Raw genomic sequence first — 23,850 nt, forward strand, 5'->3', positions numbered from 1 at the left:
TGAAATCTTAATATTCTGATGGGTGCCAGTATAGGATTTAAGGTCCGATTCATACATACATTTACTAACAAACTAGGGAAATGCTAACTTTCATAGGAATTTCTCCTTGCATAACATAGAGGGATGATGATTTCAAGAGGCAACTGTGTTCATACACTCAAGGACTGAATTTTTGTAGTCTCTGGCTCGTCACCAATTTCTTTAATGGGAAAAATAAAGAAAAAATAAGCAAACTTCCCCACCAAAATAAGACTGCAAATTCCACTTGGCAGTTCCTTAGTTTTAGTACTACTAGTACAGCTTGTCTCTCCTCTAGGTTCAGCTCAAACTCTGATTTGATAGCTGGTCTTTGACTTGGCAGGAGACTTGCCCACCAAAAATGCACCAGTCCTGCTTTCATCTTTCATTTCCTTTTGCTCTGCAGAGGCAAGTGGCACCTTAAATCCCCAAGTTCAAGGGAAACCAGCAAGTGTTCATACAGATACAGAGATCTGTTGTTTTCCACCATTTTACAGGGAACGGCTCAATTTGTGAAAATAAATTTAAGAAAAAAGTAGATTATTGCAATGAAATCTTACCTTACAACAGGTAAGGCAACACGACACAAACTCAAACAGTGAATTGCAGCCTGTTTTGAAGCCAAATGAAACATTGGACTGCCTCTTTAAAACAGATAGTCTTGCCAAAGAGCAGCACATCTCAGCTCTCAGAAGAAAGCTACCCAGCTAATCCCAGGTCTGGCTGAATTTTTAAAGAACACTGAAGTGTTTGGAGCACTCACACATGTATTAATGCAGCTTCCAATTCACTCGATTTTTTTCTGACTTAAAGTGGAATAAATAAAAGCAAAATCTAGTCATGTACCTTTGGTGAATTAATGTTTCTTCTCTCTCCCCCTTTAACCAGCTTCTTTATATATGGATAGTGGTCCTGGTTATGGTCATGGTTGACACTTCTGTTGCCTGACCCACTGTCACCACCTCAGTGCAAACGTAAAATCATTATCAAAATGTTACTAAAAAGATATATTGTGCAGGTACAGAAGAAAGTCTGCTATCCCCTGCAACATCATCCATTTTTATTATGCCACATTATAAATTACATTTTTCATCATGTATCTTAGGCATGGAAAATAAATGCACTAACCCTCTAAAAATAAGATTCCTCACTAAAACCCTCTATAGAAGATACCAGTCCAGAGCACACATTTACAGCTACATCATAAATCTTTGGTAAAAATGGGATTTATAAAAGCTGTGCTGACACAGCTTATCTACAAGATTCTGAAAACGACAGCCATGTGTAGAGAGCTCACTCTGCTAAAACACAGCTGTATGAATATTGAACATCAAACCCCATGCAAGTCCTCTGACCTCTGCAGCAGCTCCCAAACCACCCCTGCCTGCCTCCCTCCCCAAGCCAGGCTCTACCCACAGCTGGAGCACAGCTGTGAATCAAATGGAGCAAAACTCTTTTCATCATTTCCTTTCCCTCACTTGCCTGCAGGAAGATATTCTTTCTGCCCACCTGTTCTGGGCTTTTCTCACCACCACCTTTTAGTATCTAAAGCAGCTGGGCTTTGTTAATTGATGCACTTCAGTGGCTTTGACCTGCAGGCATGTAACCCTTATTTGTCAGCTTCCTGAACTTTTCTGGTCTTCTGGTCCATTTTTAAGTATTTTGAGCAAAAACCTTCTTTTGCACTAGACACAAGCCCTGCAAAATACTGTGACATGCCATGAAACATCCTTCTGTGGACACGGAAGGGCACCAGGTATTAGAGAGATGTGAAGAACTCAGTCCCGTTTCATTCTGAGATCTACTTCTTGCATGATCCTTGCAGTAGGTGAGTCCCAACACCCTGCTGGGCACCTGAAGGAGGATTTGCTTTTGGCTCTGGTTGAGGAGAGGAATTTTCCCAATTCTCTAGAAACAGGCAGTAGGGCCAGGCACCCAAAAGATGCCAACACCTGGACACCCAGCCCAACCCTCTGGAAGCACTTCCAGTAGTCACCCTTCCCAGAGCAAACTTTCAGGGCTCCCCAGGGTCATGGGAACACAGATTAACTCTGGCTGTCTCTGGCCCCCGTGGCCCTAAACTATCACTGCGACCACGGAGGGAGAAAGGGAAGGGCCGGGGAAATCCTGGTCCTGAACTCACCTCTAACAAACAAAGCAAAACCAAAACAACCCCCCCCCCCCCAAAAGCCCCAAACTTTCCACTCACTACCACAAACTGCGTTTAATTTTCTGCTTGCCCCAGCTGTGTTTATATGGATGGGGGTGGGGGCAGTGCAGTCCATCCCGTCCATCCCATCCTATCCCCTCCCCTCCCGACTCTGCCTTGGAAACCCCCGCGGGACCCCGCCCGACTCCAAGCAGGGCACTCCCGAGTGCCTCCCCCCTCACTAAAAGCCATCGCACAGCTGTCAGCACTTATATCAGACAACTTCAAATGGTTGTAAAAGCTTCTTCAGCTCCAACCTCCTCGTTCAGAAATATGCACGAACATTATTAAAAATTATATCAAAGAAAAAAAAAAGCGGAAACTCTTCCCTTAATAAAAAACTATCCAAGAAAAAAAAAAACAAACAAACAAAAAAACCACAAACAAACAAAAATAACGACCACAAAAAGGCCAAAAATCTCCACATCATTTTGGCCTACTTTGAGCTAGAGTGTCTGAAGCCAGCAGGAGCATTTTCAAAGGCAGGTGAACGCACTGGGAGCCCAGGTCACTGGGAAAGACAGGGATGCTGGGACCTGTTAGCAAGCGTTTCCTCCTCTCATGGGTGTGCAGCAACAAATTCACTTACCCAAGGAAACATGCTGACCCTAAACAAGGAAAGCAAAATGCATTTTACTCAAGGAAGTTCAGCATATCAGGGCACCTACCAGGCAACAGAACTGCTAAGGGATTAGCAAGTAAAAATACTATTTGATTCTACATTTTCTATATAGACACAGCAACAGACACAGAGTCACACACATGCAGCTTAATGATTTGAAAGATTTCAAATGACAGCATCTTTGGGTTGTCCCAGGTCTCCCCTGTCAAAACAAACAGTAAAGCAGTTAAACATTAATTTAGTTCTCTCCAATTCAGCAAAATATTTAAAGCAGGATGTATGGATAGAAGCTCTTGTGAGTAAACACCTCTACAGAAGTTTGTGTTACAGACTGAGTTGTCTGCATTTTAAACTCTGCTCTGGATTGTCTGTACATACATCTGTCAATTATTAATCTCTTGCTTTTTTTTTTTTTTTTTTTCTGGGCATCATTTTTTTTTTCTTTCTTCAATTTTTCTTTACCTTCACACTACCATTTTCTGAGCTGTCTTCTTTCCTGAGTGTCTGTGTGTTTGCAGTTCTTAACACAGAACCATTTAATAAGCTTTGATGTTCCTGGCAAAACTCCCATTGATCGTCTTGATTGCCTTTGTAAGAGATTTCACTGGAATTCGATGGCTGTCTCAGGGCTGGGGGAGACACGTGACAACACGCTCCTAACCCGCTGCTTCCAACAGGAAATGTTGATGCAAGCTTGCAGATGCGTTTCACAACTTGATTTCACTTTATTAGCAGTCTTCAAAATGTACAATACTTCATTTATAAAGAGGGATAGGGAGCACAGGTGGATGCCTGTCCATGCTCTGTGTGTGAACGGAAGGGAAGGGCTTTGATGTGTGCCCAGAGGTTGTAGAAAAGGTGGAAAGCATTTCCACTGAATTTTAACCAATATAAAATGAAGAGGATTTGTGATTAGCTTTGAATAAAACTTGGCCGAGTGTCTGTGCCCCCATGTAAGGTGGACACCCCCAACATTATCATTGCTGTTATGCACAGATTTATCTACTGGGAATTAAAGCCTAGTTTTCAAGGACTAGGTCTGAGCCCAGTGTGCCTGGCCTTGCAGGGACGGATGCTCCAGCACACATCTGATACTTCCAGGAGATGCTGGTCCTAGTGGGGCTTCCCCACCAGTCAGGTTCCAGTCCCACCATGCTCTGATTGTGTGAACATTGAATCAAAGGGAGAAAACAGAATAATTCCCAGACATTTTCCACCACACATTCATGGATGAGTCCATGCCAGAGCTCACTAAAGCTACAGAGACTGTGAAAGCACAGTGCATGGCGTGGCACACACCAAATACCACAGGCCACATGACCCTATCCCCTAAAGAAATATTTTAACACACTATTTAATGGCTCAGAGGTACAACACCAACCCAGTTACACAACTGTGCCTGCTCAGAGACACGAGGTTTTCATCACCTTTTCCAAGGCGTATCAACTGTCACAGTTTTTTCTTCCTGGCCGGAAGGAGAAGGCTGCCTGGTGAATCCTGGGGACCTGTAAAGAGATCAGCCAACAACACTGCATGGCAGAAGGGGAAGAAAAGCAAATAATATTTTTCTTGGAGGCACTGAAGAAGTAGATGGAAGACACTGAAAATTTACAAGGGCTAAGAGCTCCAAGCTGAGGACACGCCCATGCTGGTGATCAAATTAAAACCCACAACATTTCCCCTAAGCTAGAGCAAACCCTGAAAGATATCTGAAATGCAAGCACCATCTTTGGTTGCACCGAGTGCCTGGCACCAGCCTCCAGGCACCAGGCTGAACGCACGCGTCCTCATTGCTCCAGTTAAATGGCATACGGAGGGAGGGAGAGAGAAATTTCGTGCTTAATTAGGGAATGTGTTTGGAATATGATTTGTGATAATACATCTATAACAAGGGGAATTAATGAAAATAATTAATGAAGGCTAATCTAAGATACCAGGGTTTTGTCTAAATCAGCAGGAGTAGAGTCCCAAGGACATTCACAGTGTGATTTATAGGATTTTTTTTTTAGTGATCCATGAGGTCTTAATGTTTTCAATACAAGTAGGAGCTGGGAATGTGGTTAGGGAGAGCTCCCACCTGTGAGACTGTTTGTAAGGTGGGTTCCTGTGTTCCTGTGAGAGTTAGAACTGAATTGATCTGCTTTGTATTATCCGGTGTTTCTTTTCCTTTAGAAGCCACTTTATGTCTGAATTTCCCTCTTTACAATTTTATCTTGATCTGTAAGGAAGAGCAGCGAAGTCTGCTGCATATCCAGCTGCTCTAATTTTACAGTGTTTGGACAGCAAAAAACAAAAACAAAAACAAAAACAACAAACAACAAACAAACAAACAAAAACAAACAAACAAAAAAAAAACATCAGAAACACAGGCAAGATCACAGCCTTGCAGGACACTCACGACCCTTGAGCTATAAAGCATCCAATGGAAACTGGAATTGAAATGAATGTATTAAAAATAACTTTTGTACAGCGCCGTGGCAAGCCAAGCAGGTGATTGTTGTGCTGATCCCAGCTAGATGACACAGGGCAGGAGAGTCACCATTGCCACTGGTGTTAGCCAAGGCTATGGGTGAAAAAGGCCTTTCCTGAAGTCTCCAGGGCTGGCAGAGCCTTGGGAAAGCCTGAGGAGGTGTGGGAGTGTTCTTGTCTCCCCTGCCACACTGGGCCCACCTCAAACAGAAGCCCCAACAAAGAGGAGGGGTTGAAATCCAAAATGAATGTGCCAAAATGAATGCCAAAAAATTCTGTAGAAAGACAGGCCTGCCTCCACCTCCACCCTCCCTCTTGGAAAAGTGGTTTTGGAATGGTGTCCTGGGTGCTGTGGAGAATGTACAGTGTGTGTGAGCAGAGGAGAGGCAGTGTGAGCTGGACAGCTCCTGCTTAGCAGTCTGCTCACATCGTTCTCCCACGAAGAATATTCAGCTTTCTTTGTCTAAAATGTTGAGTGGTTGTGAATAGTAAGGATAGACTATCTGTAATTATTTTTAAATTATTAATGGTTTTGTTAGATCCCTTCACTTCTACATTAGGTTTCTGTTAATGTAAGTTAAATCAAAATGTACTTCAGTTTCCAGGCAGCTCCCAAATGTATTTTTCATTCTTTCATAACATTACTTCAAGTTCTCGATGAGGTGTCTATGATAAAGTTTGCTCCCGAGCCAGCAGACTTCCAGTCCTAATGAATTCAGCGAAAGGCTCACCAGGCAGGGCTCTCATCAGCCGGGCTGGATGGCAAGTGAGGAGGCCGTGGCTGCATCGCCAGCCAGCATCCCACCCCCAGCCTCCAGGTGTCATACCCCATCCGTGAGAAGGAGTATGGGATCCACGGGGGGAATCATCAAAGATAGGGGGGAAATTTGTCAGAATAACTGAGTTACTTTATTGGCACTTCCCATCGTGCTTAGGAGACGCAGCTTGTTACGCCAGGCACTCCTGGTCAGAAAATATCCGCGGAGTGCCTGGCTCAGGGCTCAGACCCTGCAGGCAGGGAGGAGAGGTTCCCGCTTGCCACCCCGCCCCAGGAGATGCTCTCGGACGGCGGAAAAGAGAGGGGCACAAATGCGGATTTCTCTTCCCTCCTCGCCTCTCAGCCGAGGGTCCGGGGGTCCGCCCCCCCTGCCCGGCCGGCGCCCCGCTCCTGCCGAGGGGGGCGGCGCTGGGCAGAGGAGCTTGCGGAGTCAAACGCGTGCATTCAACACAAACGCCACGAAAAAATGCCCGGATAAATTATGCAGAGGGATTTCTGGATTTCTTTCAAGTAATTAAGTTTCGATTTCTTGCATTTATTTTAGTGCCAGGAAGCACGAGGCGCCACGGACGGCAAAACTCTTCATTGATCGTTCCGGGCTTGAAGTTTGACTTCGTGACTTGACTCGGCTCGCGGCGGCGGCGCGGCCGCAGATTCGGAGCGGGAGAGGAGATTTGGGAGAGGGGGAGCAGGGGCCGGTGCGGGCGGCGATGCCGGGCTGGAGGCACTGAGGGACCCGGGGATGCCGAGGCACCACCGGCGTGCGGGGATGCCCCAACGGGGCGTCCCGGGCCGGTGCATCTGTCCGCACCCGCGGAGCCTCCGCGGCAGCGGGGCCGGGTTGCCCCCCGTGCCCGGAATCCCGGGAGAGCGTCCCGGAGGCGGCGGGGGCCGGGAGCGGTGTGGGGCACCGGGTGGCAGGGCCGGGACCGGCGCTGCCCTGCCCTCAAAACAAAGGTAGAGTTTGCTCAAAGTGTAGCCCGCATCTTAATGGATTAAAAATTCATAGGGCGCATTAGGTTCGGTAAAATATGAATGCGCGTCTTTAAATTTTAATCGTAAATCAGAACATGGATACATGAGAGGCGACAGTGATTTCTCCCCAGATGTCTGCGTGGGTCAGGGTGTGGGCGTGGGTAAGTTGGAGGGGGGGCTCTCCTTTTATTTAGGCAGCCCAGCGGCGCGCAGAGCCGGCTGCGGGGCCCGCGGGGCCGCCGAGGTGCCGGGGGGCGGCGGAGCCTCCGCGGCTGCTGCGGCTCCCCCCGGCGCCCCTACCGACTCCGCGGGCGGGGGGTGCGGGATCTCCACGGAAAAACCCCAATACCCCAAGCACAAACAAATAAACAACAACAACAAAAAAAAATCACCAAGAAAAGGGAGGGAAATGGGAAGGTACTGGGCGGTGGAGCCGCGGGCGAGGCGCTGCCGGCAGCGGGCACAGCGGCAGCGCGGCGCTGCGCGGGGCCAGAGCCGCGGCGAGTCCCTGCAGCGCGGAGAGCCACCGCGGGGACCCCCGGGGTCACCCCGGGCCCGGCACCGAGGAAAGTTGGCCCAGCTATGCGGCCGCGCCGCTCCGCGTCCCGGTGGCGGCCGTTCGGAGCGGCGATGAGCGCTCAGCGTTTTGGAGATCGGTTGTCAGTTGCTATTAAAATCAAGATTAATTCATATTAACGATATGCGTTCTCAATTCTCCCGTGTGACAGCATATATTAGAACAACTATTGCGAGTAATTAAACTCAGTGCGGGAGGGGTTAAATGTATAGCGGGGGCGGGGGGGGGGTTTCCTCCTCGCATTTCTCTCCGCCAAAGTTGAGCAGGAGAGCCGGGCGGGCAGAGCCCCTTCCCCGGCTCCGCGCACACGGCAGGCTGGCTGCCCTCGGACCTCCCCTTGCCAACGAGGTATTTTCTTCTTCTTCTTCTTCTTCTTTCCCTTTCTTTTTTTTTTTTTTTTTTTTCTTTTTTTTTTTTTTTTTTTTCCTTCTCTTCGCCGGGAAGCGGGAGCATTCCCTCGTCCTCCCGCACACCTCCCGGCATGCCCGCGCCGAGGCGCGCAGGGCTGCGGCCGCTGCCGGGGAGGCGGAGGCGGGGGCGCAGGAGCGGCCGGGCGCGCTGCGGGGACCCCGGCGGAGGGAGGCGGGGGACAGCGGCCTCCCTGCCAGCCCTGCCCGCCACGGGCGGGCCGCACCCCGCGTGGGCACGGCCCGCGATCGCCTCAAAACGCGCGAAATATTATTGAGTGGCTCTTTCTTGGGCGTTGGAGATGCTCGATGCTTTAGACTAATTAGACAAGCCAAAAGCCTTTTGAAGATTAAGCAAATTGGACAACCCTTGTTAATTAGAACATAATTTAAAGTTTGAAATTATATCACTCATGAAGTAGCCTAATTAGTATGACGATATGTTAATAGCCTACCGAGACACGAAGCGCGGAGGTTTGGCATGAACTCCTTAAAGGCTTGCAAGAAAATCCTCTTTCCTATGTTGTCATTAATAAAAGATTTCTATAGACTTCAGCCTTTCAACGGTGACATACAATTTATAGTACACACAATGCATTAGCCCATAGTGCTGCTCAATTTTTTTACTATTATGAAAACTAATAAATTCGTCAAGCTGAATTAAGCATACAAATCAGATGAGGCATAACAGATTACATATTGAAGCGCCGTGTCTCCCGAGCCTAAATGAAATTTCAATCTAATAATTCCTTCCTGGCCCGGCCATAATTTGTTTAGAGATGTTGTTCTACTTCTTTCCAAGCGCTATTCACACCATAATTAAATGATACTCAAGCTTTTAACTTTGATTTATTTCATTTCTCCGAGCTGGCGACAGTGAGAGCTGATACAATGTAATTTTTTTTTATTTCCCTTAAAATTACCAAGTCTGCTGTTTATGTGAGAAATTAAACACCTAAGCACTTATTTTAACCTTTCTGCAGCAAAGTGAAATTCATGGAAATAAACCCGACCACCTCCAGGAAAACTGACTTTCCCCGATTTCTTTTCTCTCTCTTTTATTATTTTTTTCCCTTTTCTTCTTTTCCTATTAGACAGGCGTGGGAAATTGGCGGGATAGCGGTGCGCTTTTGCAGGAGGATCCCTCCGGCTCCCCGCCGATGGGGGACGCCGGCGGGGACAGCCCCCGGCCGCCGCTCCCGGCCTTTCCCCGCGCTGTCCCCGCGCAGCGCCCGGCGCATCCCCCGCCCCGGCCGCCCTCCGGAGCGGTGCCAGAGCAGCGGCGGGACACTCGGGTTGTAGGTGCACGGTGAGCCCGGACGGGACTTTTTCCCCCCCTTTTTAAAAATTATTTTTTCTTTCCATGGAAGGTGGATCCGAGGCGGTGGGGTCGTCGCTTCCCCCACCTTTCTTTTTTTTTTTTTTTTTTTTTTTCCTTTTTGGCTTTTTCCCTCCCCTTTCCGGGAGGCGACGGGGCGCGGCGCGGCGGTGAGTGTGGGAGCACGCGTGGGCGTGGGAGCGGCGGGGGGCGGGCAGGGAGCGGCGGAGGAGGGGGCCGGGGCCGAGGAGGCAGGCGCGGAGGGCCCTTCCCGAGGAGTTGGGCTGTAGTGACAGGCGAGAGGGGAGGGGAGGGAGGGGAGAGAGTAAAACCCACCGGCGCGGCGGCGGGGAGGGCACTTCGCGAGAGGCGAGGGCCGGCGCCGGAGCGGAGGCGGCGGCGGACAGCGGCGAGCGCCCGGGCGGAGGGCGGGCAGGCGGGCAGGAGGCATCCCGCGCATCCCCCGCGCATCGCCGGCTCGCCGGAGCCGCCTCTCCCTCTCGTCCCCGGCGGGGCTCGGGCAGCCGGCTGGGGGGCGAGTGGGATTTTTTTTTTTTTTTTTTAAATTTTTCGGGGGGTGGGGGCGCGGGGCTCCTGTGGCTTTTCCGGGGGGTTCGGGCCCCCGGCCCCGCGCCCCTGCCCTCCTCCGGCGACCGGCTGACGGCGGGCCGGGCCGCGGCGGCGGCGAGCACCATGATGATGTCTCTGAGCAGCAAGCAGCCTTTCGGCCTCCCCCACGGCGGCGGCAGCGGCGGCCTCCACGAAACCAAGTACTCGGCCCTGCACACCGCCTCGCCCTGTCCCTCCGCCGGTGCCGCCGCTCCCGCCGCCAGCTCCCCCAGCAGCACCGGCAGCGGCGGCTCCGCCGGACGCGGCTCCGGCTCCGGCCCCGGCGGCAGCGGCGGCTCCGGCTCCAGCTCGGGCTCCGGCCCCGGCGGCAGCGGCGGCGGCGCGGAGGCGATGCGGCGGGCCTGCCTGCCCGCCCCTCCGGTAGGTGCCCGCCGCCCGCCGCCCCGCTTTAAGGGGAGCCCCTCGGCGGCCCCCCGGATCCGCCTGATGATTTTTTCATGGCCGTGCAGCAAATCACCCGGCGCCACCGGGCGCTCGCCCAACTTATGCATGCGGCGGCTCTTGCCGCTCGTATTAATTTTTATGACCTGGGATGCTGCGTGCGGCTGGTGCGTGTGTCCGTCCGTCCGTCCGTCCGCCCGCCCGCCCGCCCGCCGCGGTTCCTCTCTGCGAGCGGCTGCGCGCCGCGCCCGCTCCCTCGCCCCACTCGCTCCCTCTTCTCCTCTCCTCTCCTCTCCTCCCCCCCCACCACCCCACCCCCCCTCCCTTCTCCAGGATTTCTCTTTTAACATGCTGGGAAGGTTTTAGTGGCACGGCGGAGTGCGCGGGGAGGCGAATTCCCTGCTGAGCGTTATGTGTGCCTTCTATTTGCAATTGCAGAGCAATATATTCGGCGGTCTGGACGAGAGCCTGCTGGCCCGCGCCGAAGCCCTGGCAGCGGTGGACATCGTCTCCCCGAGCAAGAGCCACCACCACCACCCGCCGCACCACAGCCCCTTCAAGCCGGACGCCACGTACCACACCATGAACACCATCCCCTGCACCTCGGCCGCCTCCTCCTCCTCCGTGCCCATCTCCCACCCGTCCGCCCTGTCGGGCACCCACCACCACCATCACCACCACCACCACCACCACCACCAGCCCCACCAGGCGCTGGAGGGGGAACTCTTGGAGCACCTGACGCCGGGGCTGGCGCTGGGGGCCATGGCGGCCCCCGACGGCGCCGTGGTCTCCACGCCGGGCCACGCTCCGCACATGGCCGGCATGAACCCCATGCACCCGGCGGCGCTGGGCATGGCCCACGCCCACGGGCTGCCGGCCCACATGGGCTGCATGAGCGACGTGGACGCCGACCCCCGCGACTTGGAGGCCTTTGCCGAGCGCTTCAAGCAGCGCCGCATCAAGCTGGGGGTGACCCAGGCCGACGTGGGCTCGGCGCTGGCCAACCTGAAGATCCCGGGGGTGGGCTCCCTCAGCCAGAGCACCATCTGCCGCTTCGAGTCCCTCACCCTCTCCCACAACAACATGATCGCCCTCAAACCCATCCTGCAGGCGTGGCTGGAGGAGGCCGAGAAGTCCCACCGCGAGAAACTGGCCAAGCCCGAGCTCTTCAGCGGCGCGGAGAAGAAGCGCAAGCGGACCTCCATCGCCGCCCCCGAGAAGCGCTCGCTGGAGGCCTATTTCGCCCTGCAGCCCCGGCCCTCCTCCGAGAAGATCGCCGCCATCGCCGAGAAGCTGGACCTCAAGAAGAACGTGGTCCGTGTCTGGTTCTGCAACCAGCGCCAGAAGCAGAAGCGCATGAAGTACTCGGCGGGCATCTGAGCCGGCCGCGGAGCAGCACCGACAGCATCAGCGCCACCGTCACCGACAGAAAATCCGATAAACAACGAGAACAACAAAAAGGAAAGGAGGAAAACAACCCCAAACAACCCCAGCCCACCCCGCCGCCCGCCCCGCGCCCAACTTTCGGGGGGAACTTCCCCGCGGAGCCGCGCCCGGACCCGCCCCGGCAAGTACCGCTGGTTTTTATTGCTAACAGACCTCGCCCGGGTGGCAGCGGGGTGGCCACGATGTCATGGCTTTGTCGGGACCCAAACTTGAATCTAGAGTTGAGGCTTCGCACAGCGAGAGACGTCTCAAAAGTATTTTGATTTAAATAATAATAATAATAATAATAATAATGATTTAAAAAAAAACAGATGGCAGGTTTTTCTGCATTTACACTGCGTATTATAAATATATAAATATATATATATTTTTACTGTGGTTATTATCCTTTTCCTTCTCTGAAGTTATAACGCTTAGGGAAAGAGCTGATCCTGCTGTGTTCACTGGTCTTCAAAAGCTATTATTAGATTACTGCCAAACAACCCCTTGTAAATTATTAATTTATCTCTCTAGCAACTTCATTTTGTGCTCATTCTAATTAATTACACCTCTTTAATCTAAGTCTTGATAAAAGTAAAAAAAAAAATTGTTAGTGAGAATCAAATATTTTGTGTTGGTAGGATTTATGAACGTGAGCTTTTCTTCTTCTGAATGTCCCTTTTGGCCATTTGTAAATTGTCACCTGAACCTAAGGTATTTCTCTGGCGAGTATTCTTATTCGTACGGCGTCGGCACCCTATAGTAGATGTCCTACATTATTTGTGTAGCCTGATTCACTGTCCGAGGTATTTGTTTACCGCGTTACATATTTAATGGGGATTCCCATATTGTCCCCACCACACGCTGCTCCCGAAGTGAGAAAGGACGTGGCCGCGTAGGTGACAGCGCTGGGGGGGGGGGGGGTGGGGTGGGAGGGGGGGTTGGGATCGTCGCTTCGGGTTTCTTGCCAGCACAATATCCGTCTTTCTCGATTTCAAAGGTGTATCGCGACGGTATTCAGACCGATTCGGTTATTTATTTAATTATCCGATTGCTTATTTATTTATTTATTTGTTTGTTTGTTTGTTCGGTTATTTATTACCTTTAATTGCAATACTTTTCCACGGAGGAAAGTCCCTTTTTGGAAGTCTGTTTGTAGAAAAGCCAAATTAAAATTTGTAGGGAAGGGGAGCGAGCGAGCGAGCGAGGCTGCACTGCTTGTAAATTCACAACCGATTTGGTACACTTCTTTTTGGAACAACAACAATAAACTGAGGGTACTCGGTTGGGTACCTGTATGTATTGTAAATATTTCATTGGCGTTGACGCACATATAGATATATTCTTACAGATTTCGCTGTATCGCTATTCTATCCGAGACTGTTTGAAGTCTTAAGTTCTGTACATGACGCGATTTCGTTGGTTTTTGGTTTTTTTTTTTTTTTTTGTTGATTTTGTTTTGTTAATAGGAGGTTTATTTATTCTAGTAATGTACTAAGTTATTTTTAAATGTTGTTAAAATCGTCTTTCATTAAAAAAAAAGAAAACAGGATTTTTACGTTTCATTGGCAAAGCGCGTTTGCTGCTTCTTGTTTTTCCACCGCCGGCCTCTGCCCGAGCTCCGCGCCGCCTCCGGGCAGGGGGGAGCGGCGCGGGGAGCGCCGGGCAGCGGCAGCAGCACCAGGGACAGCTCCGCGCCCGCGGCTCGGCGTGTGCGCGGCCGAGCCTGTGCGCGGGGAGCGGGGACACGGGGCTGTGGGGTGTCCCCGCTCCCCGAGCTGCTGTGTCCCGTCCCCCGGCAAGGGGAACCCGAGGGTGCCTCGCAGGCTAAGGCGCGAAAATAACCCCCAGATCTGAAAAGGGAAAAGTAGTTTCCCCGCGCGGCTCTCACAAAAGCCGGGGGAGAAAAAAAAAAAAACCGACGGCGGCGGGCGAGTGGTGGGGGGAGGGAGATCATACACGAAACGCGATTAAATATTCATATTTCCGCCCAGCCACCAGCTCCAGCTGCAGCTTCAAAGCCGCCCGGGCACGCCGAGGGTGCCGGCGGCTCCGCGGGCGCGGAGGCAGGGCCTGGTGTCCCGCGGTCCGGCGGGCACAGGCGCGTGTCCCCGCCGGTGTCCGCACCCGCGCCCTCCGCCGGCCCTGCCAGCCCTTGTCGCTGTCGTTACCGTCGTGGCCCCCGCAGCGTCACGGCTCAGCCCCGCGGGCGCGCAGGGGTGGGGGGTTGCCTGCTCCTCCATCCGCGGCCGGGGCTCGCAACTTTTTGGGAGGGGGTGGCGCTGTCCCACGCACCCCGCCGGGACCGCCCCCCCCACGCGGGAAGTGCCCCCCTGTCCCCTGCCCCGTGGGTTGGGCTGCCGCGCAACCTCCGCGGGCGCGGGGCTCGTTCTAAAAGGTGAGGGAGGGCAGGAGGAAGCAGGGAAGCGGCCGTCAGGGGAGCAGAGTTAGGCAGCCCGGCTGGGGCAGGGCCCGGGCGGCCCCCGAAAGCAGCAGAGCCCCCCCAGACCGTGAACAGGCGAAGGCGGAGAGCGGCGAACAGCCCCTGAACCGCCGCTGCGCCCTCTTAAATGAGCCATTCACTTAAAGGCTATTACGGGCGAATTAATAAATTACACAGCGAATTATTAAATCCAGATAATTACAAGGAATAAGTAAGTAATCATTAGTTATCTCAGCTAATTACTGTGGGTCAGAGCGAGCGAGAATGTGAAATCCTCCTCGGGAATTGAAATTAACTTTGCACTGTGAGTCTCTCTGCTTGACATCCCCAGTCTGTAGGCACATGGCAGCTCCCCTGTGAGCTCGGCTTTCTATTTAACTTGGAGAGAATGGAAATAAAATTAAGTGGCGATGTGATAATAGGAAGCTGCTTAGAAAGCAAACGCGGTGGGTTTTATTTTTTACCTTTTACTACCTGCAGATAGATCGCTCTCTAGTTTGCCAAATTAAAAACCTGGGGCAATTAACCGACTTCTCCCAGTACCTGCCGCTCCTGCACTTGCAGATGATTAACAAACGAAAAGGCACGGAAGAGCCGGGGGGCTGAGGGCTGTGTGGGGGTGCAGAGGTGCCCGGGATCCGGGAGAACCGGGCCGGGCGCCAGGGCAGCCCCTCCGCTGCCCGGGCCGTGCAGGGCTGAGGCACCAGCGTGCTTTGTTTTGGGAGACAATAAGCCGACGAGCTCTAATGAGGGTCCTCGTCTCTTCCGTTGATCTTTCGCCAGATCCTCCAGGAGCCCCCCCTTCTCCCCCAACAACCATCTACAGCATCACTTCCCGGCTTTCCTTCACGTGCATCTTTTGTAAACAGCAGATCTATAGGCGGAGATGCTCACGCTGCTCTCGACGGGCTTTGCCCACAATAAAACAACAACAACAACAAAAACAACCGCTGTGCGTGCACGGCGAGGAAAAATATCTCGGCTTCTCTGCCTTTATCAATTGCAATTAGGTGGACAGTCTTCCCCCTCTTTCCTTGCTCCAGTCTGGGATGATAATTAAAATTTAATGAAGCCTGGGAGTAGCAGAGCCCTGTCTGGGGACTGTGGAATAGAATATTTTAACTGTACATTTACACCAAGTGTCTGGCTTCAAAGACGTGACTGCTTTTAATCTCGAATTAGAAAACCACAGACCTGAAATTAAATATTAGCCACCCTCGGCTCCCCTTCCTTCCCGCCACACGGTCACGCCTGTGTTTGCCTGCCTTGCCCCACGACACGCACACATCCGCGTCTCGGGTCTCCAATTACCCTCGCGTTAATAATAAATGGCTTTGCCGGGGTGCGGGTTTTCCCCTTTCTTTTCCTCTTTTTTTTTTTTTTTTTTTTTTTTTTTTTTTTTTTTTTTTTTTTAATAGGGTTAATGCAATATTAATTGCTCGTAGCTGCTATAAGAATGCGCCGCGTTTTTCCAGGAACAAATCGATGGATCGGGGCGGCGAGCGCGGAGCAGGAGGGGCAGCCCCGGGGCCGCCTGGGTGAGTATGGCCTCCAGCGGGGCCCTCCGCGCCCGCGGAACTCCCGCGCCCCTTCCCGCCCCGGCCCGCCGGGCGCTGCCCCGCTGAGGACGGGGGCGGGTCGTCGTTTCCCTTTCCCAAATGCTCTCTCGGAGGAAACCCCATCAGCGCCCACTCCCAGGACAGCCCGGTTTGTGATCCCGCGAGGTGACCGGGGTGGGGAGGATGGGGGGACAACGTTCCCCTCCCTCCTTTATGGTTGTTGTTATTTTGGCAGGTGAGACCCCCGAGCCCTCCGGGAGGAGGGAGCCCGGCGGCGCAGGAGGGGAACCTGCCCCGCGGCTGCGGCTCAGCGCGCCCCGCAAAGGTAAAGGAGGGGCTTGGAGGGAAGACGAGGACAACCCGCAAGTCAGCGGGGCGGCGGGTGGAGGATAGAAAAAGAATCACAGCCCACCAGCCAGAAAAATCCCCCAGGAAAATCCGCGAGTTCCCCCAGACAGCCGGGACCCCCTTCCCAGGGCGGGGGAGTTGCTGACCTGCTGACACGGCTCCTCCGTGCAGGAGCATCCCGGAGGCCGGGCAGGGCCGGGGGTGGGCGGGCAGGAGCCGCGGCCGCTGCGCGGGGTAGGTCACGCCTTCCCTGGCCCGGGGCCGGGCCTTCAGCTGGCACTTGTTGACAAAAACAAGAAAAAAAAAAAAATTAAGAGCAAGAAACAGAAAGAAACCGACCAAAACCCTGTCCCCAGACTGGCCACGACCCTCGAACGAAAACAACAGAGAGAAAACAGAGGCGCTCGCAGCGCGCTGGGCGGCAGCTGGGACACCCCGGGAGCGTGTGTGTGTGCGGGATCCGGTTCCGCAGATGGGCCCCCGCCTCTGCCCAGCTCTCCGCGGGGTCTCTCACTGCCCGACCGGGTTGGTCTGGACGCCCGCGGGCGCTGGGCACTGTCTCCCGCAGCGGCACAGCCGCCCTCTGAACCCGCCACCAGCTCCAGTGGGGACGAGCCTTCGGCCTCCTCCTCCTCCTTCCCCCGCCACGGGGAACCCGGGCGGCCCTGGGGCAGGCGGAGCCGTGCCGCTGTGCGCAGGTGGCGGTGCGGGCGCGGCGCCCCGCGCAGCCCCGCGGAGTTTGCGCGGCGCTGGGGCCGGGGGCTGCGCGCCCCGTCGGGCTGCGGCATCGCTCGGCGGCGCGGCGGGGCTGGGCTGGGCTCGCCTCCCCGTTTATACAGAACAAGATAATTTACATAAAGTCCTTAAGGCAAATAACTGTTGGGGCTCTAATTTATATCTGATCGAAAATTAGCCGTCATTATGCGCTCCATTAGCAGCGTCTTTAATGTGCTTCTAAGCACCATTTGTCAAGCGGCTTGTTAATATCCTTCAAGTCTTTAAAGTTGAGAGCTCATTAAAGAGTGCGCTCTGTTATTGATGTAATTTAGATGAGTTTGGAGGAGCGAGTGCGCCGCGGACAACCTGGATGAGCGGGGAGAGGCTGGGGCTGTCCCGGGGGCCGGGGGAGCAGCACCCCCGGCGCGGTGGCCCCTCACAGTCGCCCCTCACGGCGGCGCCGGGCCCGGCCCGGGGCCCGCTCCGCGGCGGGGCCGGGGGAGCCTCTCTGGGCCGAGGCGGAGTAAACCGTGTTAATGATGTGCAGACGTGACTCCGCCGCCTCTCCCCCACTCCATCGGAAGAGCATAAAGGCCAATAAATTACCTCCGCTGCTTATCTGAAAATCCATCTATCCTGTCGCCTATTTTTTTTTTTTTTCCTCTCCGCTGGAGGAGATCGCGTTTGTGCAGCACGCTGAAGCCGCCCCTCGAGGGCGAGCTGTGGGGCAGCGCCCTCTGGACCCCCTCGGGGGGCTCCGGGACCAGGCTCGGCCCCTTCCCGCCCCAAATCCTGCCGAAACCAGGTGCTTGTGGGGGCAACCCCGGCTGAACTCTGTGTCCCCCCTCCCCCGGGCAGTGCGGGGGCTGGAGAGGAGGGTCCTCCCCTGCGCCGCCGTCCCCGGGCTTCCCCCGGGCGAAAGCAATAAAGCGGGTAATTAGAGTGCTAAAGACGGATGTAAATAACGGGGGGGAGGCGGCGGTGACAGGCGTGCGACAGGGCCGCTGCCCCCCGGGCATGAGGAAAGGAGCCCCGCAGTGCCCGCCCCGAGGCTCTGTGCGGGCTGCTCGCTGCCCCAGCGGCCGGAGGGCACCGGCAATTCAGGAGGGACTCGCCACGCATGGGAGAGTCCCCTTGGGCCCGCAACCCAGGGCGTGCAGGGCGGAGGGGCTGCGGTGGGGGGACTGCTGCAGGTATCAGCAGCCTTTCAAACCCCGCTGCAGCCCGGCAGCAGGGGCTCCAAGTGGCCTTTCACACAGGCTTCTGCCAAAGGGGTGTCTCCTTCACCCCACGGTCCCAGGGACACGCGGACGCCCCAGGTATTTTTCCTAGAAGTGTGATGTGTAAACAGCCACATGTGTGATCCAGCCCTGCTCAGCTTTCGGGCAGTGAGCCCAGGGGTGCTCCCCATCAGGGCAGGGTGGGGTGCACCCAGCCCTGGCTCTCGCATGTCAGATGGCCACTCCTGACCAGCTGGGCATATCTTCTGCACTTTGCATGCTCTAGCATGCAAAGGTGAGGTTTCCTAGTCCTAGAGCCTGGAGATGACCTGTCCTAGAGCCACCACTTCTGTATTGGTCCCCAAAGCTCTCTGGGCAGAGGAAGAGAAAAATACCCTCAAGGCAGCGAGCGAAACCGCCACCGTGGGTGGGCCAAAGCATGAGGCACAAAGAGCCACCAGGTGGCCCGAGGGTGACTGATGAGTTGTCCCTGCAGATGTGCCCTTAGTGATTGTCACCAGGAGCACACAGGAGCTGCAGCACAGTGGCACACGGCCCTGGCTGGCCTCTGCTCGCTGTGTCCGTCTGTGTGTGGCATTTGGGGACAGAGTCCTCTCAGGGTGTGTGTGGGCACACGTGGGTGGCCTGCTGGATTTGAGAAAGGCTCGCTGTGTGATGGGAAGCCCTTTCTTACCCATCCTTTCACTCACTCATATCTTTTCTCTTGCCTGTGGCACCACATTATTTTGGAGGGAAAACCATGGAAGCAGGCGGGATAAACTTTGAGAATGCTCATTTTTTAGGGAGGACAATTACAGGGAGATAGCTTTGTCTGTATTGAACAAAGCCATTCCAAACCAGGATGTCAAACACAGACTTACCCATGCCAGATGGGGAGGGAAACCCATGGAAGACACTCATGTTATGACCACGCCAACATTTTATAGCAGCAGTGGTTGCAGCTTTTACAAAAGCAAAAGGCAGTTCAGTTTCTTGCCATATTTTGTGGGCAGAACTTGTGGATGTGCAGCAGCAGATGAATCATGTCCTGTTCTTACCCTGGACATGCTTGTGGGGGGGTTTCTGGCAGTGACACGTGTGGCAATGTCCGCTGGGCAGCAGCAGGGAGGTCTCTGGGCCAAAGAAAGGTGTGATGAGCAGCGCTTGCGCAAACCTCGGCATAATAAAAGCCTCCACCCGCAGGTACACACAAACATACAGCAGATGTTAGATAAAAAAAAGCAAAAGGTGTCACCTTTTGAAATAGTTTTTACATCCTGAGTTGCAAAATTTCTTTCCTGATTGCTCTTCCTTTTAGAAATACAGATTCTTTAAGAATAGACTCTTAAAATGCAGCATCTTTAAAAATGACTGTGAATGGACACATCTGGTGCTTGATACTAATCCTCCCAAATTTCTACTACGAAAAGTGTCTCACCACCCTCCTGGTGAAGCCAAGGGCATGGGATCCTTGGAGGCCACCCAGTTCATCCCCGCTGGAGACTGGGATAGCACCACAGGTCAGCATCTCCTGGCTGTGCCTGCAGCAGGGAACGAAGCAGGGCAGGGCACCAGGCTGGCACAGACAGCTCTGCCTCGGCTGTGCTGGCTGGAGCCGATGAACACCTGCCCAAGCGATGACTGCCACGGGCTGGGGACAGGGTCTGCTCCAAGCAGGCTGTTCAGTGGTGCCCACGCTGTTTTGGGGAGGCAGGGGAACAGAGGAAGGGAATCAGCCGACACACAGTGCTGCTTGGCCCCAGGCTGGAGAACTGCTCCCAGCTGGTTCTGCAGACTGGCAGGGATGCAGCCCCCACAGACCACCCACCACTTACCTAAAGCTTTCTCTCTTCTGTAAAGCCTCTTTCTTCCCTGTCGGGGAGGTCAGGCTGTGTTTGGCCTGGATATGAAGACCAGAGCTGCTTCCCCCACCAAGCTGAGCTGCTTTGTCTCCCTGCCCCAGGCAGCAGCACTTGCAGCTCGTGGAATAGTCTGGATTAGAGCCAGACAGCTGCTGGGCTCTTGCCCCCATGCAGGTTTGCCAGGCAATGGCACCAGGACTCGGTGAGGTTCTGACCTCTCCAAGGACCATCCTACCTGTCCTTTGGATGATCCCAGAGCAGCCCTGCATCCCAGTGGCCCCACACATGTGCTGATGAACAGGGATGGGACAGGCATGGGATGGGCCACAGGGCTGCTCTCCCAGGCAGCCCATGGGGATGGAGCACAAGGCAGCCCTGGGAAGGTGGGGAGAGGGTTTTCCTTCTTTTAGACAGCTGTTAAAATGTTTTCATTTAATCAGCCACAGCACGCACGGCTCAGTTAAACAGCTGGCACCCGGGCTGATGCGTGGGGATGTGTAATTTTGATTCCTACCTTTCTGTTTCAAAGCTGTGTCGTTTTCAGCACTTTGATCCAGAGACTAAACTTATTGTGGCATATTTATGTATATGACATTTTCGTTCGCTCCTTTATTTATTTATTTCTGCAAAACAGAGCATTGGCAAGGTGTTGAGGCAGTGGAGCTCTCTGAAGGAAAACACATGGTCCAAACTCCAGCATGTGCTCCAAGAGTCCTGTTTTATACATGTCACAGGCTCCAATGGCAGGAGCAGTGGCAAAGCGTGGAAGAGCTCATGCAGGAAAAGGAAAAAAACAGGCTGGGGGTGAGTGACAGTGCATTTAAAGCTGCATTCCAATGGACTGTGTTTTAGTTTTATAAGGATGCATTTTTCTACAGTTTTACAATTCTTTCAGGGTCATTATGGCAACTCAGTGCTTTTACCTCTCCCTGATAGCAGCATACTGATCCCCACAACATTCCCAGGAAGTAGGGATGTGCTGCTATCCAACCTTACAGCAGAGGAATACAGAGAAGTTCAGGATGGATGAGGGAATGGAAAGAAGTTTCCCAAGTCCTAAGAAGCCTCTTAGACCTGGGACCAACCCTGCCCCATCTGACAATACCTCCAAAAAACTGAACCAGTTCCTCCCTTCAACATCTCACTCCCAGGACGCTGGCAGTATGAGATACTCCATGAAATACCCTTTTTCTCTCAGAAGCAGTTTTTTTTTAAAGCCCAGCCTCTGGTGTACTGTGGAGGGGAGGTAAAATCTGACTTCCCTGAATTTGGGCCTTAATGCTGGTGTCAAATAAGGCACAAACTCTGGCTGACATCAGAGGATGGAGCATAAATAAAGTATCTTGCCTGGGGATTTCAGTACATGTGATTTCCTGCCTTCTCCCTTGTGTGGGACACACATGGGTTCTGTCACCTCTGTTGTCCACTCCACTGCACAAAACCTGTGGGGATATATCCACAGCTAAACCCCTTCCCCATCTGTTCCCTTGGCCTGAAGTGGGCTTAAAACACTTTTAAAACTGGTTTGAGGCTGGGGAGGTACAAACAGATAGGGACAGCCATGTGGAGTGTGGTTCCCCCACGAAGGGAAGGGGGAACCAGGAAGCCATGGTCCCATCCATGACAGAGCCACCTGAGGAAGAGATGCTGTTCCTGTGGATATTTCAGCACTTGGGGCACCTCCTTCACCCTTTCCTGCCTCCCAGACAGCTTCTGGTCCAACAATCCTCATCCTCCCAGTGCAGCAGCAGCCAGAGTGCAGCTCTGATGACTGAGGCGGGCATTTATTATGTGGGTCCTCCTGTCCATGGACACATGTAAACACAAACAGCCCTGTTGCCCACAGGGAAGCAGGACAACTCGTTTCTGCAGAAACATTTTAAACATCCTCAGCAACAGTTTCAGAAGGTCTTGGACTTCACTTTAAGAGAGCCCTGACATGTTAAAAATGTAACTGGGAAAACCCAAAAGGTTAAATGAAAAAAAAAAAAAAAAGTAACTCCTTCAAAAGCAACAGAGGAATTTCCGGGGCTGTTTGTTTCTCAACTTTGGAAAAGACTCTCTGACTCATACACCTCCAAACTGAATTCCTGGGGAGGGCTGACACCAACTCTCCCCTCACCCCTCCAGATCACTTCCCTTCTTTGACCCTATGGGAGTTTGTGAGCCAAGTCTTCTTGCCCAGAGGAAATCACCAGGTGGATGGGCTGCTTCCTTGGGTTTTGTGTCAGATCTCAGTGAGGTCTAAACCATGTGCATGTTTTAGGCATTACAATCTTTGAACTATCCCTGATTGAATAGAGAAAAATCAGAAGCTTTTCTCACATAATGGTACCTTACATCCAAAGGAGGAAAACCACCTGCAATTACAGGAGAAATGTAACACTGAATGCAGTTCATTTTCAGTCTAGGCTTTCTAGGAAGAAGATGTTGCTCCACCTTTCCTCTCACTTCAAAATTGCCTGGCTTGCCTTGATCTGGGAAAGCACTGTGCTCAGATTATGGGCAAATACGATAAACCAACATCTCAGAACACATGTAGTTCTTTATTTTGAGGTACCTGTAGGCATTTTTGGCTGGCATTTCATCAAACCTCAGTCTTCTTTCTGCCGAGGCAGAATCACTCTGATACTGTAAAACAACATTGCTTGCTACCTTACACCCTAGGCAGTGAGCTGTAACTAAGATGCACACGTACAACCTGGTATTTTTTTCTGCCAAACACCTCTGCAAAGACAGCTGCATGACAGTGTCACATATATAAGTCATTGTATGGCCCTGCTGACACCCCCTGGTTAGAAGTACCCCACTTTTCTGAAGCTGAAAATCCTCCTGGAGTACAAAACTGCCAGAAGAATAAAAACTGCAATTACAAATTTTAACTTAATACACATTATTTATGTGTTCATTTCAATATTACATTTCTGTGGCAAGTTTTTCCATCGTGTGTCGTTCAGTCGTGTTGGGACAATTTGTTAAATAATGTAGAGGCACTTCATCATAGAACAACATCTGAGGTGATTTACAGTTCCATCTTTAAACAGCACACCTGTAAATCGCTATAAATAATGCTAAGCCTTATTAAGGAGACATCAGGGTGCTTCCAAGACAGAGGGAATTAATGGCAAAGCAGTTGTGGATGATCCTGGGTAAAAGCATTGCCAGTTGGGGCTGTTCCAATACACAGGCCTGCCCAGTCCACAGACAGGCCTGAAGGGGAAGTTGTGGGAGGTCCAATCAAGTTGTGGAATGGCAGAGCCTGGAAGGCATTTAGCAGCAGGCTGGTGTCCAGAGATCAGTGACATTCCAGGCTTAAGTACCTTTGTTTCTCTTGAGGCTGTAATGGAATTTTTACAGTAAGATGTTTGCAGCAAAGCTTAATTTGAAAGAGCTCCTCATTTTTACTCCTCATCTGTATCATCATATTCATTCAGCAGCAAGGATAAAATGAAGGAAGGCTGTGAAGCATTGGAATTGTGGAGACAGAGGGGAGACTTTGAATGAAGGTGAAGAAGGAAAAAAATGGGTCTAAGGAAAAGTGGGGAAGAAAGAGTAAATGGGGAAAGGATACAGTAGACCCAACAAGATCAGATTTACTGTAATTTGTATTTGTGTGTCAACCCAGAGCCTTTTAGCTGAGATTCTGACTTAGTTCTGCTATGAATATCCACTTACCTGAAAAAAGATTTATTTCTTTTTAATGATGCAATGCTGTATGTGGAAAACGGTGAAAAAAGAGGATCAAGCTCCTAACCAAGGACTGGCCATGGCAAACCAGACAAAACATGTACTTACCCCACATGACTGATCATCATGCAGGGAGGCAAAAAACCAGCTACAGATGGCAGGACCATGTCAAACTATGAAATAAACCTTTTCAGCTCATAGCGCT

General features: G+C 52.6%; 3 protein-coding genes across 4 annotated transcripts in view; 2 read left to right on the plus strand and 1 right to left on the minus strand.

Moving 5' to 3' along the window:
- Positions 1–10,066: 10,066 nt before the first annotated feature.
- POU4F2 (POU class 4 homeobox 2) lies at positions 10,067–11,977 on the plus strand. Of its 2 annotated transcripts, XM_053941102.1 has the most exons (3): positions 10,070–10,155; positions 10,315–10,359; positions 10,813–11,977. In XM_053941102.1, exons 1-3 carry the CDS (start codon positions 10,070–10,072, stop codon positions 11,762–11,764), a joined length of 1,083 nt encoding a protein of 360 aa, XP_053797077.1. In that variant the 3' UTR covers positions 11,765–11,977. The 2 variants fall into 2 exon arrangements, with proteins under 2 accessions (XP_053797076.1, XP_053797077.1); XM_053941101.1 differs by having other exon boundaries at positions 10,067–10,363; positions 10,823–11,977.
- Positions 11,978–12,017: 40 nt separating this feature from the next.
- LOC128786841 (translation initiation factor IF-2-like) lies at positions 12,018–17,429 on the plus strand. Its single transcript, XM_053940506.1, has 6 exons — positions 12,018–12,084; positions 13,161–13,227; positions 13,804–14,207; positions 15,728–15,790; positions 16,047–16,136; positions 17,209–17,429. The coding sequence occupies exons 1-6, from the start codon at positions 12,018–12,020 to the stop codon at positions 17,427–17,429; spliced, it is 912 nt and encodes a 303-aa protein (XP_053796481.1).
- A 5,405-nt stretch (positions 17,430–22,834) lies between these two features.
- The window catches only part of TTC29 (tetratricopeptide repeat domain 29), a 192,000-nt gene continuing 190,984 nt past the window's right edge, over positions 22,835–23,850 (minus strand). The window contains exon 14 of the mRNA XM_053940815.1: positions 22,835–23,295. The gene's annotated coding sequence lies outside the window, so the exon portion shown is untranslated. The remainder of the gene's footprint in view (positions 23,296–23,850) is intronic.

The sequence above is a fragment of the Vidua chalybeata genome, chromosome 4, assembly GCF_026979565.1.
Source record: "Vidua chalybeata isolate OUT-0048 chromosome 4, bVidCha1 merged haplotype, whole genome shotgun sequence".
In the NCBI taxonomy this organism is placed as follows: domain Eukaryota; kingdom Metazoa; phylum Chordata; class Aves; order Passeriformes; family Viduidae; genus Vidua; species Vidua chalybeata.

Excerpts from the sequence above, each read along its gene's own strand:
- POU4F2 (XM_053941101.1), top strand. The coding sequence starts at position 10,067 with ATGATGATGTCTCTGAGCAGCAAGCAGCCTTTCGGCCTCCCCCACGGC. Across the intron at positions 10,364-10,822 it reads CCTGCCTGCCCGCCCCTCCG|AGCAATATATTCGGCGGTCT; the intron begins GTAGGTGCCCGC and ends TTGCAATTGCAG.
- LOC128786841 (XM_053940506.1), top strand. The coding sequence starts at position 12,018 with ATGGCTTTGTCGGGACCCAAACTTGAATCTAGAGTTGAGGCTTCGCAC. Across the intron at positions 14,208-15,727 it reads CGCGGGGCTCGTTCTAAAAG|GAACAAATCGATGGATCGGG; the intron begins GTGAGGGAGGGC and ends GCGTTTTTCCAG. Across the intron at positions 16,137-17,208 it reads GCTCAGCGCGCCCCGCAAAG|ATGAGTTTGGAGGAGCGAGT; the intron begins GTAAAGGAGGGG and ends GATGTAATTTAG.